This window comes from Cibotium barometz, chromosome 33, assembly GCF_041138505.1.
Source record: "Cibotium barometz isolate CiBa-2024 chromosome 33, ASM4113850v1, whole genome shotgun sequence".
Taxonomy (NCBI): domain Eukaryota; kingdom Viridiplantae; phylum Streptophyta; class Polypodiopsida; order Cyatheales; family Cibotiaceae; genus Cibotium; species Cibotium barometz.
The window spans coordinates 43,541,190-43,555,363 of NC_141078.1; the positions used below are offsets into that span (position 1 = coordinate 43,541,190).

Consider the following 14,174-nt stretch of genomic DNA (forward strand, 5'->3'; position numbering starts at 1 on the left):
CATCACATAGTGGCCTTGGCATCCATATGGTGCATGTAAGTCTTAAAAATGTAACATACCCCACCAAATAGCCTACATGCTTATTTAGATCAATATTCCCATATTGGTCCATGTATAGGCTAGGAGGAGCTATAACATCATGTCCTTGGATGGTGGTGCCTTAATGAACAACCATATGATTCTAGATGAACCCAAAAGTTGCACCGAGATTGAAGGTTTCTTGTGCCTTTCAATACGATCTATCATCATATCAACTCAATTGACACCTAGCACACTTTGACCATGAATAACTATAAAGGCTATTTAGATAGTATGCATCCTTTGTCTCAACAATTATAAACCGTGCATTTTTGTCTATAAAGATGCACATGGGTGTGGAGCTTACCACCACTTATTGTATAAAATGTCAATCATGCATCAATTTTCTCCATTCATATTATGTTGAATTTTTCTTTTGACATGTATGATGGTAAGATCTTACATTTTGCAAGTGTTATTTTGCACACATCATGCTCCATAGTATTACAAAAATTTCAAAGAAAATGAGTTTTACTGATAGGCATGGTCATAACAAGACATGCAAGGTCCAAGTTGAAATTTCAGCTCCACTCAATCCTAGCTTTTATAAGTGATAATGACAAAGGAAAGTCTAAATGCCAACACTGTGCATGAAATTATTGGAAGGTTGAGTAAAGCAATACCATTAACATTTGTCATTTTTTATAATGAGTCATACAAATTCACTTTTTAAGGAGTTGAATGTGCATGCACCTTGCAAGTTCCCATCCATGGCAAGCCCTTGAAACCTTCCAAGTAATGCTCTGTTTTACTCGTATACAATATATAGTTAGATAAAATACTCATAAAAAGAGAATCATATGTATAACATGGGAGCCAAAGAGAGAATTCCCCCATGGCACAAGGTCTTGAACAATTTCCTCTAGCAAGGTGTCCCAATGTAAGTTTCACACTAGATTAAGTTGATCTGGTACATGCTTTGAAACCTTCCAAGTAATGCTCTGTTTGACTCATGTACAGTATATAGTTAGATAAAATACTGATAAAAAGAGAATCATGTGTATAACATGGGAGCCAAAGACAGAATTCCTCCATGGCACTAGGTCTTGAACAATTTTCTCTAGCAAGGTGTCCCAATGTAAGTTTCACACTAGATTAAGTTGATCTGGTACATGCTTGGAGTGAAATTTGATTAAGCTTTGAGAGAACCAATCATGTTTTGTGTTATAAATTTCTTACAATCTACAGCCTGAAAAAGCAATATGAAAGAGATCTAGTCAAGGCTGGCCTTCAAAATTGGGAATTTGGATTACCCATAAAGCTTGTGCTTTTGGCCTTGAAAGGGCTGTTGAGGAGGGTTGTTTGCATTTCCTTCATTACTTTCCTACTCTATTTACGTCTCCATGTAACCCCTCCCCCTTACTTTGCATCTCCCTTGCTGACATGGTGTTTGTCCTTCAAACATGCCATTTTATCTTCTGTTTTTGTTTCCCATTTTGCATGACTATGACTAATAATCCACCCCTAATTTCTAACCAGAAATCCCAAAGTGAGCTGAACCACTAACACTCTATCTTATTAACACTGGATGTTACTAAGACTATGATGTCACATAAGAAACCACATTTTACAAGGCGAGGCTTTTAAGAGAATAAGAACACCTCGCACTTCCTCCCAAGGAAGAAGTCAAGCTCTTCATTATATTTCGAGATATATACACTCACTGAATATTATGTACATTCCAAAAAGGACTTGCCCTAGGTTTCCACTTGTGCTGTTCATTCCTGGACAATGTACATCCCAAATGTACATCCCAAGCACAAAGCCACCAACTCATGCCCACCATCATAAGGACATTGAAGTCAAAATTTGGTAATTAGAGCTAAGATACACCCTCATCGACAGCTTCACCGTCTTGCTTAAAACGGTATATTACTCAGAGCAAACTCGAGTGACATCTTTTCTTTTTTGGTAAATGCTACATAATTTACAGAAGTCCAAGTGTACATTGGAACGAATGTTTACGATGCTGATTGATGTCATGAATGCCCTTTCAAAGCATCCCTTCCGGTTTGTGAAAGGATATCATAATTCATGTAGGCAAGTTGTGATGCATTCTATGAAAATAAAGAGAGCGTTCAGTTAAAACTCCATAGACTCACAAGCAAGCATAGCTAGTATAGTACAGTCCTATGAGAAAATACTGTTCTTCAAAAAAACGCTCAGCCCAAGATCATGTACCTTGAAAGAAAAGTTGTTGAAAGTGCGTTCAACTGATGGGCTTCTTTGGAAGTCAGCAAGATCCCCACATTCATCCTCCTGTTAAATTAGCATAGCGCAAGACCTTTCTGCATTACTTTTTCTTTTCTGGGGTGGGAGACCATAAACAACATAAAAAAAAGTGAAGAACTCCTGCTGAAATGCAAATAAGTGCCTCGAAAGAAGCACCGAGCTCCCAAGATCTGCTGAAAACATAGTGCTCCTAACACACTGAAGTGCAATTATGCTAAAAAGTAATCTCATCTCCACCATGAGACTGGAACCACCTTTGCTCAGCATTTGTGAATTTTACTCCTCAAATCCTAGTACGTACACCAGCATGAGACAAACAAGTAGAACAAGAAACCCTACTGTCATACTCTGTCATGTTGTGTCCCCCACAAAACCGTGGACCCACCCAGTATTTGAGTTACTGATATAGACGAAGTAATATAGCTCTGCTTAGTTTGCTGGGAAGATTACAAGTCTAGCACGCCAGAGTTGCAAGAGCTTGTGACTAGGCTGCCTAGTAGTGGATGCCGTTCATTGCCATGTCAGCCATTACAGATTTGCAAACATATCAACAAAGAATAAATTGTCTTGGCTCAGAGAACGCCATTGATCTTGTTGAGGTCAATGCACACTTCTGTGTTTACTAGAAAATGTTAAGGACTTACGGTAGACGGATGGGAAGAGACCAGAGATGAAATGAAATTAGCATGTGCTTCAAAGCTTGATTACACAGCATGGATTAATTAACTTGGTCACCACTGTACTGACAATTACATGTTTACTTTAATTGGTTTTCTTTTAGTTTGTTTACTTTCTACACTCAGACCTGCTTATTGCTGAAGTGGAACGTTTTCTTTTTTGGGAAAAAGATCTTTCTATTAGTTAAAAACAGCAGCCATAGGCTAAGTGTACATGCTCAAAACGCTCATAAGAGGAAAAAGGTGGTTCTCTCCATGGCTGGCCGCCTCAGGAGGGAAACTACCTCATATAGGGTCAGGGCGGGGTGTGTGCGGGGAGGGGGGGTGGGGGGGGGGGGGGAAGAGTGCCCTCAATAGCCTCACTGCAATGAGCCTGCCATATATGCCATGCAGCTATGCTGCTGATGATCTCCTATCTCTGACTGGTCCCAGGAGACTAGGGCTGCAACGATATGTCAGGGGTGGGTATTGTATCAATCTGCAGTAAGAGAGTCGGAGAGCATGTCCTCTTGCTGCCACCTCATAGGAAAGCGCGGGGCTGACCCAGGTGATGGTACGCGGTGCAGACTGTACCGTCATGTAGAGGCAAAGGATCCTTAGCCAAACTAGTTGCACTTTGGGACAGTCCCAAAGGTAGTGCCGCCAACTCCGTGGGATGGCTGCAACACGCACACTGTGCCGGCCACCATCGTCCGATGGCCAAGCAAGTGCCGATAGCAAGGCTGCGGTGGGCTAGCTGCCAATGGAATAGTGTGATCTTCCTTGGCTCATAGCTGTCCCACAGGTGCTTCCAAAAATCTGAGGAAAAGATGCCCTGGGAGGTCCCATGCGCTGCCGCTGCCGGGATACCATTGATCTCATGCATCTAGATCCTGCGACCCATCCTCGCCCTGTAATGAAAAAGGGGGTGGTTGGGATCTCCGGGCTCAAAGGGTCCTGCCCACTCCCACTTGCCAAGCTCCCATTGGACACGCACAAAAGTTGCCTCTCCCAGAGCCAAAGTTGCCAAGATATGTCCTGGGCCACCTTGGCCGGAGGAGGGTCAATGTGCCACTGGTGAACATGGAAACCAATAATCCTCCCCTGCTAATAAAGCAATCTGCCGCTAAAGTCCTCAATGGGGGAGAGGGTCAGCGGGCCGCGAGAGCCTACTAAAAAAATTGAGTGCGAGGCCCCCGTCTGAACCGAGGACTACTAGGGGGATAACATGGTGATTGAAAGAGCTTAACCACTCTTTGGGGGAGAGGAGGGGGGGGGGGGGGTGTTGTAGTTTCCTCTGTCTCTACCTCTGTAGCATAATCTGCATACTCTGTCCTCTCTAGGGGTCTGTGCTGCTCTCCCTGCCCCAATCTGAGGAAACTCTGATCTGGCCAATAGTCACCCTCATAGCGTGAGACATGTGTACATCCATATAGCCTGGGCGTCTGACAAATCCATCCTTTGTGAATCTAAGGAAATGATCTCTGTAGTACTGCATCTTGGTGGGAAGGGGACCCAACCAAGTCTCCCTAGTGTGCATCTGGATCAAATCCTGTGTCAGAACTCTATTCCTCTCCTCTTGGGAGAGTGTAAAGTATGGGGAGTCATCTTCATACTGGAAGGGCGGTAATCCATCCATGTCGAGCCCATGTGCTGAGAACCACTCATCTACTGCAGCATACCATGATGGGTGAAGGCCCTCTGTGGCAGTACTCTGGATGAGGACTCCATGGCCAAGTGAGGTAGTCTCTCTGGACCCATGCCTCTGATGTGTCTGACGTAGGCTATGGTCTGAAATAGAGCCTCTACCATCATGGGGGGGCACCGCAAGCTCTGCTCTGACGATCTCATGTGGTATTGATGGTTCACTCTGCGAATCATCCTAGAGATCATGAGGATCTGCGGTCTCTCCATCCGATGCCAATCATATGTGGAGAGGTTAGGGGCCCATACTGGTGCTGCATACATCATAGCTGGGGTGACTAAGGTGTACCTCGGACTGAGCCTCTGCACTCCAGAATGCCCGACGCCCTCGACCCCCCCCCCCCCCACAATCACCTCATTAGGTCCAGATCCAGGACATGCTCCACCGCCATCGAGCTACCTTTCCACGTGACATAGCTGAGGGAGACCTCTCGGCCATACTCGTCAACCCCATGCTTGACATTTTGGAGAGTGGTATACCATCTACTTGGAGCTGATGTTGCTCCCATGTTTTTATGTTCTTAGTTTTCCATGACGAGTTTCCATGGACAGTTTTGTATCACCCCAATGAGATACCTATATTTATGTTTTCATTCTGTTTTATTTTCCATTCCATGATGAGATATGCCATGGATATTATTGTACCTCTCTGGTCTCATAGGCCAACTCCTCTCGGGCGAGATAGGTCCAGGGTAGCTCGTGGAGGGTCCACAAGATCCACTATGTCGGTTTCCTCCACCTTTTGGGTCCGGAGAAACTGGTGATGGTTGGCTGGGGCCTGTGTCTCAAGAAGGTGTCCCTGTGTCAGCGGAGCTCAAGTAGGAAGAGGCCCAAGCAACGCTGGTCCTGGAAATCAATGATCCTAGAGAGTGGACCGAATCCCTCACGAAATAGACAGTGAAACCTCCCGTGGATCTCATAGTATACTGGGCAGTGGCATATGTAATGCTCCTCCGTCTCAACCTCTGTGTGGCATAGATGGCAAATCCTCTCCTCTCTGGGTGTCCGTACGAGCTTCCCGGCTCTGAAGATGCGCTCAGCTCTACCTATCTCCACTCTGGAAATGTGCCTGGAAGCACTGCCGCTCAACTAAGCTCAAGGCTGCATATCCCCGCATCACTCTGGCATGTGCTGCGGGAAGCATGGTAAAGCGTGGGCCACTGAAAGTGACACCAAGGTAGACATAGGATGAGACAATCTCCACATGATCCCCTCTATATGTGAAGCTCAATCTGGATGTGACGGGGCAGGAGGTATTGAAGACCATTACCTTGGTTTTACCAAGGTTAACAGAGAGGTCCCGCTGAGTGCAAAAGTCATGTAAGGCATCCAACTGTCTCTGAAGCCCTTCGGCTGAGTCTGAGAGGAGGACGATGTCATCTGCATAAAGTAGTAGTATGGGGATCAATATGCCTGCCAGTGTGGGACCAGCCCCACCTAATCCATCAATTAAGCTCGAGATCTCGTCAATGTAGAGGCCGAAAAGAGTGGGTGATAGAGGGCAGCCCTGTTTCACCCCGATGGTGCTAGAAATCTCCTATGATGTACCTCCTGGGGCTCTCACTCGTCCGATGACGGACTCATAGAGGGCGATGATGCTCCAAACCATGCCAGATGGGACTCCGATCTCCTGTAGACGGTGTAAGAGGCGGGCTCGGGGTACAGTATGAAAAGCTTTACGGAAATCCACAAAGCAGTAGTAAACCCTCTGGTGTCGAGCTGTACCCTCCTCGATGATGGCACGGAGGGTGAAGATGTGGTCAAGGGTAGAGTAGCTCCTCTAAAAGCCAGCCTGTCCTGAGGCTCTACAGCCCTGGCTCTCTGCAAATGAATTGAGCTCCGCCTCTAGCACTGATCCATAGAGCTTGGCCAATGTGTGGCCAATCATGATCATCCTGTGGTTATTAGGATCAAGTGGATCTCCGGCTTTGAGGATGGGGGTGATGGTGTTGGTGGACCAAGAGGGTGGAAATCCTTCACAAAGGGCTCTATTGAACATGTAGGCTAGTAGGGGCGCTAGGGTATCATGGGCATCCGAGATGGACTCGGTAGTGAGTCCCTCATGATCTTGGGCTCGCCCATTGCGTAGTCTACGAATGGCCTTGAGGACCATGCCCTTTGTGAAGAAGGTGGAGGTGGTGGGGCAGGGGTCTGGTGGTGGGAATAGGGGTGGCTAATGGGGGATATGATGGGAGCATGCATAGGAGTGCCATGTGTCTGGGCAGGTGATAGGTGTGGGAGGGCGATGTTCTCAGAGTTTCCTCCATGCCTCTTTACAGTTCGGCCCTAAGAAAAGTCAGTATAACTCATCCTCTTTCCGAGCATAGAACTCCCGTTTCTTGAGTCGGGTGAGCCGTTGAGAAATCCGTTGCGCTTGGCGCTTCGTGATTTGCCCAATCCGTACCTCGTGCTTAAGACGGGAGCGTGTGGCCCGACATTCGTCATCATACCAACAGTTCTGGGGCATGGAACCGCAAGGTGGCTTGGCGGTAGACCGCCGCGTGCATATGAAAGAAGTTGTGGCGGATGTGTGGAGTATGGTGGTGAGTTGTGTTGTGGAAGTACAAGATGTAGTGGAAAGCATAAATTTGTTATAAACATAGGTCTTTTTATAGGACAGATCCCATTACATATTCTAAAGCATATGCTAGAAATGATGCCACCACATACGCCAAATATGATGCCTTTTAAGAGGCTGTTCCCACACAAGAGACTTGTACATACAAGCGGTTGTTCACACACATTGGAACCGCTTTATTTAAGGCCTACATTCAGTGCTAGTTTACTCAACCACCTAGCACTTGTTTATTCCCACATTAATCACTATTAATATTTAATATCCCCCCCATAATGATAATGTGGCTAGAAAGCCCAGTCATTCTGGACTAGGTTTACTTTTTCTTCTGGCTGCTGCTTCTTGTCGTCGAAGGTAGAAGAAGCGGAGTTTGTAGAGTCTTCATCAGCTTTCAGCTTTTTGCAAGCCTCTTTCAACACTCTTCGATGTAGTGCCCTGGCTTGTGCCAATAATGACACTTTGTCCTTGTCCTTGTCCTTGGAGAAGTAGGCTTGGTCTCCTCTGCTTGCATCACCCCTGGATCTATTCTTCCTTGGCTGCTCCTCATGGAGAAGTAATCCAACCAACTCCTCAAAGGATATAGGATTGCCTTCTCCTCTCATAGAGAGATTCAGAGAAGTATGGAAACTCTAATAGGACTCAGGTAAGGAGTTAAGAATGGTGGTGACCAATTTTCTGTTATCAACTACCTCATCTATTCGTTTAGGTCTGTCACCTTGGTAAGATGATCTGCAATGGAGTCATCTTCGTTCATCGTCAAGTTATCCAGCTCTCGCATCAGGTACATGACTCGTGCTTCATTACGGGACTAGAACATAGTCTCAAGGACCACCCAGGCAGCCCTTGCAAAAGGGTAGAATCACATGTGAGGTACAATTGATCGCTTTACTGAAAGAGCAATCATGGCCATTGCTTGAGCATCAGGGGCATCCCATCGTCTTTGATCTTGAGTGGGTCTAGGAAACTATGCTGAAATTCCTGACACAGCTTGTGCCATAGTTTCAATTGCCCTTGATGCCAAGGAGGTGCCAGGAGTTGGTGCTGCAGGATGAGGCTCTTGCCCTATGATAATCTCCCATAGCCCCTTGGCAATCAATAGACTTTTCACCATGAAGCTCCATAATGAGTAGTTGGGACCATCAAGCCGATTTTCAGTTGTCATGAATGCACCAAACCCAGAAAGTTAGTGGAAGCAACTCTTTGCGACAACCTCACAGTAGTACGGGATTTCCCAAAGCTGGAGAGAGAACTTAGGAACATGAAATCCCCCCCTTGATGTGCGCTCTTGGGAAAAAGAGAGTTACACGAGTGCGCACACAAGGCACTAGGTTATGACGGGATTGAAGGTGTGATCGCCGAAGTATACCAAAAACAAGGTGTATGCTTGAATGAGCTAACACAAGACTCCGGGAGTATTGCACAGGAGCAAGAGTGCCTATGGATGCTTCCACTTTTCCCTTATGAACAAGAATCCCCAAATATGCAACACTAAGGCTTTGAATTTTGACAAAAAATGTATGAGAAAGAAAGTCCCCAAAAAATGTGTGTTCCTTTGTGACCAAAATGCTGATGTGAGTTTAGCTTCTTCTTCCCTCTTCCCCTTATGATGCACAAGGCTGAGCTAGAGTTGGAGTTGAGTATAGGGCTGGAGGAGCAGTTGTAGGTGAGGCATTGGCAACGATCTTAGAGGACAAAGATGGTCTCAAGCCGGCTGAACAGAGGGGGAACTGGGCACAGGTGCCAAATAAGCGGAGGTGATGCCGCGCGCAAGACTGGCCGATAGCGGTGGCTCACTGGGCAGCAATGCCGCCTCTAAGGTTGGCGGATCCAAGGCTGACCACTGGCGGCGGTTGGCTGCACACTAGCGCCACCCCTATGGCCGGTGGCAGCAGGCTCTGGAGCACGGTGGACGGCTCTGAGACAGCAGCAGGCTCTGAAGCAGCGCCGAGATCTGTACGTGAAGCTCCACGGGCTGCAACAGCACAAGCTCTGATACCAAATGTTGGCTAGTGCCTAGAGTGCAACCACACACTAGTGAGGAGAAGAGAGAAATGGAATGAAATGAAATGCTATATTAACATCTTCAAAGGCCAAAGTGACCTATGAGACCAAAGTTACAACCATGTGACATCTGATACACTGTCTGGAAATGAAAAGAAAGAACTGAAGGTAAGTATCTAGCTCTACAATACATCAGTAGGGAGCATCCGGAAGCAGCAACTAGGGAGAGTGGGAAGCTAATGCTACTAGTCAAAATGGGGTACATGAGTACATGGATACATGAATACATGAATATGGGGGAGTACAAAAGTGACAGTGAGTACAACAGTATATGGCTAGAGTGGTAATCATCCTAGGAGCTCTAGCATGGGTCTCTGCAGGATGGCCTGGATATCTGCCATAGTGAGATGCCTGGTCGGACGAGCTCGATGCCTCGCAATTATGCTCTGAATCCTCCGGTGTAGGCACCGTCTCCGATGTGAGGATCCGCGAACCCTTGGGCATCTGGATCTACCCAACTGGATAGCTCTCTCAACTAGAGTCCCACGGGGTGCCTGTTGCTGGGCTGTCGGCTGTGTGTCCTCCCGGGTAGTCCCTCTAAAGAAGTCAGTAATCTGCCTCTGTGTGGACTCCCTGCCAGTTGGGCGTCTTCTCCTGATAATGGACTCTCTGAGCCTGCGGATCTCCAGGAGATAAAAACCCAAGCATCTCTAATCACAATAGTCCATGACTCTAGCCAGTGGTCTAAATCCCTCTCTGAAAAGGCAATGGTAGCACCCTCGAATCTCATAGTATGTTGTGCAGCGACAGATGTAGTGCTCCTGCGTCTTTGGCTCTGTCCGACAAATCTGACAAATCCTGTCCCCTGGAGGTATGCCTCTAAATCTGCCTGTCTCTATCTCTAAATGATGTGAAGAGGTGCGGATCTGCCCAATGGCGCACCTCAATCCATGAGACAGATGGGTATCCATGTAGCTCGGTCTAAGTGCAAAGCCATCCTCAGTGGTGCGGAGAAGATGGTCTCTATGGAAAGCCATTTTTGTTCCCAACTCCTGTGAGGGCTCTAGCCATGTCCTCCTAGTGTCCAACTGAATGAGGTTCTGTCTGATGACTCTACTAATCTCAGAATGTGTCAAGGTGAGAGAGGGTGCCTCCAAAGAGTACTGGAAGGGTGGAAGTCTATCTAAACTGAATCCATGGAGCTCAAACCAGGATGCTATCTGCGCAAACCAACATGAAGTGTCTCCCTCCATGGCTAGCTGATGAGAGGACTCTAAAGCAAGTCGTGCATGCCGATGTCAGGGAAGCTCCTAGGTGCTATGAATGAAGGACACTGATCTGGCAAGAGCCTTGACTACGATCGGTGGTGCTCCCATCTTGGCTTGCAATACTGTATTTATATACATCGATATGGAAATCTAGTCAGCAATGCCCATCACACGATGTACTTGATTCTCCCAAGATCAATATATATTATTTGAGGTAGGGACTTGCCGTTCCGGTCATTGTGCGTCTCTTGTCGATTCAGCAAATTACATTTTGTATTGTGCTTGTTGTCCATTAAATCTTAATGTATTTACGTGTATTGATTAGAATTATGTTCAACCAAACATTCTACACCAACCGGTGGAATTACATACGTACTCGCCAGTCTCTGATTTCTCCTACAAACCTTCTCCTTTAAGTAATTCAACATGATCTTCTATCCATGTTAAATTAAGCATAACAGACTTCTCCATATGTCTTCCAATCTACAAGGAAAATTATATAAAATCAAAATAGAAATATGAGGCAACAACTCATAGTAATTTAGTTAATGTGTAGACAAGAAGCAACTAGCCTTTCGTTCTGAAATTTTTAAACTTCCATCTCTTGTATCTTTTATACCCATGATGATCAAGTGCTCTCGAACATCAGCTAAGCTCCAACATATTTTTGCAAGTACAATTTCAATGGAGCCATCTCCTAAAAATTTTACCTTTAACTCTAAAGGAGTATCAACCTCTTCACTTGACTGAATGGGGATCCACTCTCCTTTCTTCTATGTGCGTGGCATGAGCATGTTTGCTCTCTTGGTCCAAGGTAGATCTTTAGTGGTGCATCCCCACAACTGTGTCTCACAATAACCCAAGCTCTCACTATAGTGATAACTACGTCATAAATAGCTAACTTGCTATAAAAGGCCATTAAGCTTGTTTTATCAATCCAAGAACCCTAGCCAAGTATCTGCCTGCTAATCCCTAATCCCAGGGTCCCCTAACCCCGCTAGCTAGATTAGATCCCTAATCAGTAGATTAGTGTCCAGTACATAACAAGGTGTCCCATTTGTCTGCAAATGAAGCACTGCCTTGGGAGACCTGAATACTCCACGCATTGCGAAATCGTCCCTTCCTGGAGGAGGTTGGCCAGCACGATGACATGTGGAAGAGCCTTCATAGAGGCAATGCATATTCTGATGGAGGGAATTCAAGTTGCCTTGGCCACCACTGAGGCCGCCGTCTGGGGGGATTCCAAGACCTGTCCAATCAATCGACCAATCAACTGCACGAGGGAGATATACTCCTTTATGAGGCCTAGGAAGCCAACTGTCATAGGGAAGCCAGACAATCCAAGAGTCAAACTCCACCTGCATGTAGCCATGCCCAAGAAAATGAATATCAGTGATTTTGCTGGGCTTGCCAGCGAGGGCTGCCTACAGCAAATCCACATCTGACCAATGTGTGAGCGGCTCCCCACGAGCTTGCAAACCAATGAAGAGGCCACGGGGGAGGAAATTGTTGATGCCAAGAGCTGAAGGTCCACTTCTGAAAATGGGCAAGGGATGACGGCCTCGGCCAGGGATGACGAAGCCGCTGCCATGGAGTCCTCCTGAAGGGGTGAAGACAAGAGGAAGCTAACATTCTCCGAAATAGCAGCAACCCAAGCGCAGGAACTAACGGGAGGGGCGAAAGAGGATAGGGCTTGTGAAAAAGGGGGGGGGGGGTGAAGGAAAAGGGGGCAGCGAGAGGACCAGCCTGGGCAGAAGGATTAAAAAAAAAAAAAAAGCTGGCAACAGAGGGCAGAAGGCAAAGGAAGGAATGTGGGCAGTGGTGTGAAGACGGACAGCAAAAAGAGAGAGGAAAGCATGCGGGGGCTTAAGAAGAGGTGGAAGGGACAGAGAAGGGCCAAATGGCGGGAGAGGGGGGCTGGCAGCAAGGGTAAAGGACAGAAGGGAGGACAGAACAGCGGGGGTCTCAGGAGAAGGCAGACTGGAGGCTGAAGGAAAGCAAGGCAGGGGCGGGAGGTAGGCGACAAGATGGCAAAGGGGGTCGACAGGGAGGAGCTCCAGCTTGCGTTTTTCGCACTTGCTGTAGTGGAAATTCCAGGCTGGGTAGTGTGTAAAAGCACATTTGAACAACGGAGCAGTATGCAGATGTATAAGCAGTCAAGACCTTAGCAACAATACTTGCAAAGATTTTACATAAAGCTTCCTGCCCAGGATTCCTAAGATCCCACTGTTTAACACTACCATCCCTAAGCATCGCATACTTAGGAAGAAAATATCAAGGTAGTTTCTTCAAAGCAGACTTAATATCAAGCTGCAGTTAACATACCCCTTCATTTAGTATTGCCTTCATAGAATTAGAGCTTGAACAACTGGTTGAGCAATCACTTGAATCTCCAAATTGTGGTGATGAGTTCGCATAACCTTCAAGGTGTCTAGATGTGAAATAACTCGTATCATCCACACTTTCAGGACTTGGAACAAAGGCAGCCTGCAAAAACAGGGAAAAAAAAGACTAGCCATTAACCACTTTATTATCAAAATGAGAACCGCATTTTTGATAGGGCTGAAATGAAGAAACACAACATCAGGGGGGAAAAGAGAGGGAGAAGAGAAACACAGAGAGATGTAAGAGCATGGGAGAGTAAATGTAGGTAGAGTGGGGGAAAGGAGATAGGTGAGAATAAAGAAGAAAGAAAAGCTAACATCAATCTCAAATTAGGGGGTTGAACGGCTGAAATGTGCGGTTTGGGATATGGAAACCCCTGAAACAAGATGTTTACTCAGAAGCCCTGCATTTCACCGTATCCTGTAACTATGGTACAAATTGATGCACTGCTCTCTCAAAAATCAGTTTAACAGGCTAAATTGGCAACCAAAAAACAAAAACAAAATACTAAAGCTTAATGCCCACCTTTTGTCTAGCTAGATTGTCCCAGCTTATGTCCTTAAAGAAAGGATGACCTTTTACCTACACACAAAAAACAGCAGCTTAAGTATAATCTGAAGTTTGAACTCTTATTACAACCGCCTTTCAATTTTTATCAAGCCAAGATAATACCTCTGGGGCACCTTTAGCTCCCAATCTCTGATTTGGATCTTCAGTAAGAAGTCTGCCACAAAAACAACATAATTATAGCCATTAATCCTGACAGGCATGCGTTTTTTTGCAGAAATTGTGGCAGTCAAACCTGGAGAGAGAAGACAACCTGGTTCACTTCTTTCAAGGAAAAACAAGGGAAGGATTTCTCCGTAAGGGATTATTTTGTTGACTAGAAAGAAAGAATGAAGTAACGAAATAAAGATAAGTTAACATCTACAAAAGACCCAAAGGGTCTATGAGACCCAAAAAGTGTTACAAAAAATCCATAAATTGACAAGGTCATAGACAAGAAACCAAATTGCTACTTATACAAAGAAATGATAATGTGACTAGAGAGTACAAGGTAGCCATGTGGCTGTAATACTAGAGAGAGAAAGTCTATCTACGAAAGACCCCAAGGGTCTATGAGACCAACAGTGATACAGTGATACTATGGATATACCAAGCCAAGGAAAAGTGAAAGAAGTAAAAAGAAAACCTCTAACACAAGTGTATGTGCATGTAATCAGCAGATGATTATGTGTCGACTGAGATATGCCATGATGAGCTAATGATGATACC

General features: G+C 45.9%; 1 protein-coding gene across 1 annotated transcript in view; it reads right to left on the reverse strand.

Annotated features, from left to right (window-relative positions):
- Positions 1 to 1,659: 1,659 nt before the first annotated feature.
- LOC147619608 (putative serine/threonine protein kinase IREH1) overlaps positions 1,660 to 14,174 on the reverse strand; it is a 119,438-nt gene continuing 106,923 nt past the window's right edge. The window contains exons 14-18 of the mRNA XM_086773279.1: positions 13,572 to 13,623; positions 13,425 to 13,481; positions 12,840 to 13,001; positions 2,260 to 2,337; positions 1,660 to 2,135 (exon numbers count right to left, since the gene is read on the reverse strand). Of these exons, the coding sequence (XP_086629405.1) occupies positions 2,058 to 2,135; positions 2,260 to 2,337; positions 12,840 to 13,001; positions 13,425 to 13,481; positions 13,572 to 13,623 (427 nt within the window). The 3' untranslated portion in view covers positions 1,660 to 2,057. The remainder of the gene's footprint in view (positions 2,136 to 2,259; positions 2,338 to 12,839; positions 13,002 to 13,424; positions 13,482 to 13,571; positions 13,624 to 14,174) is intronic.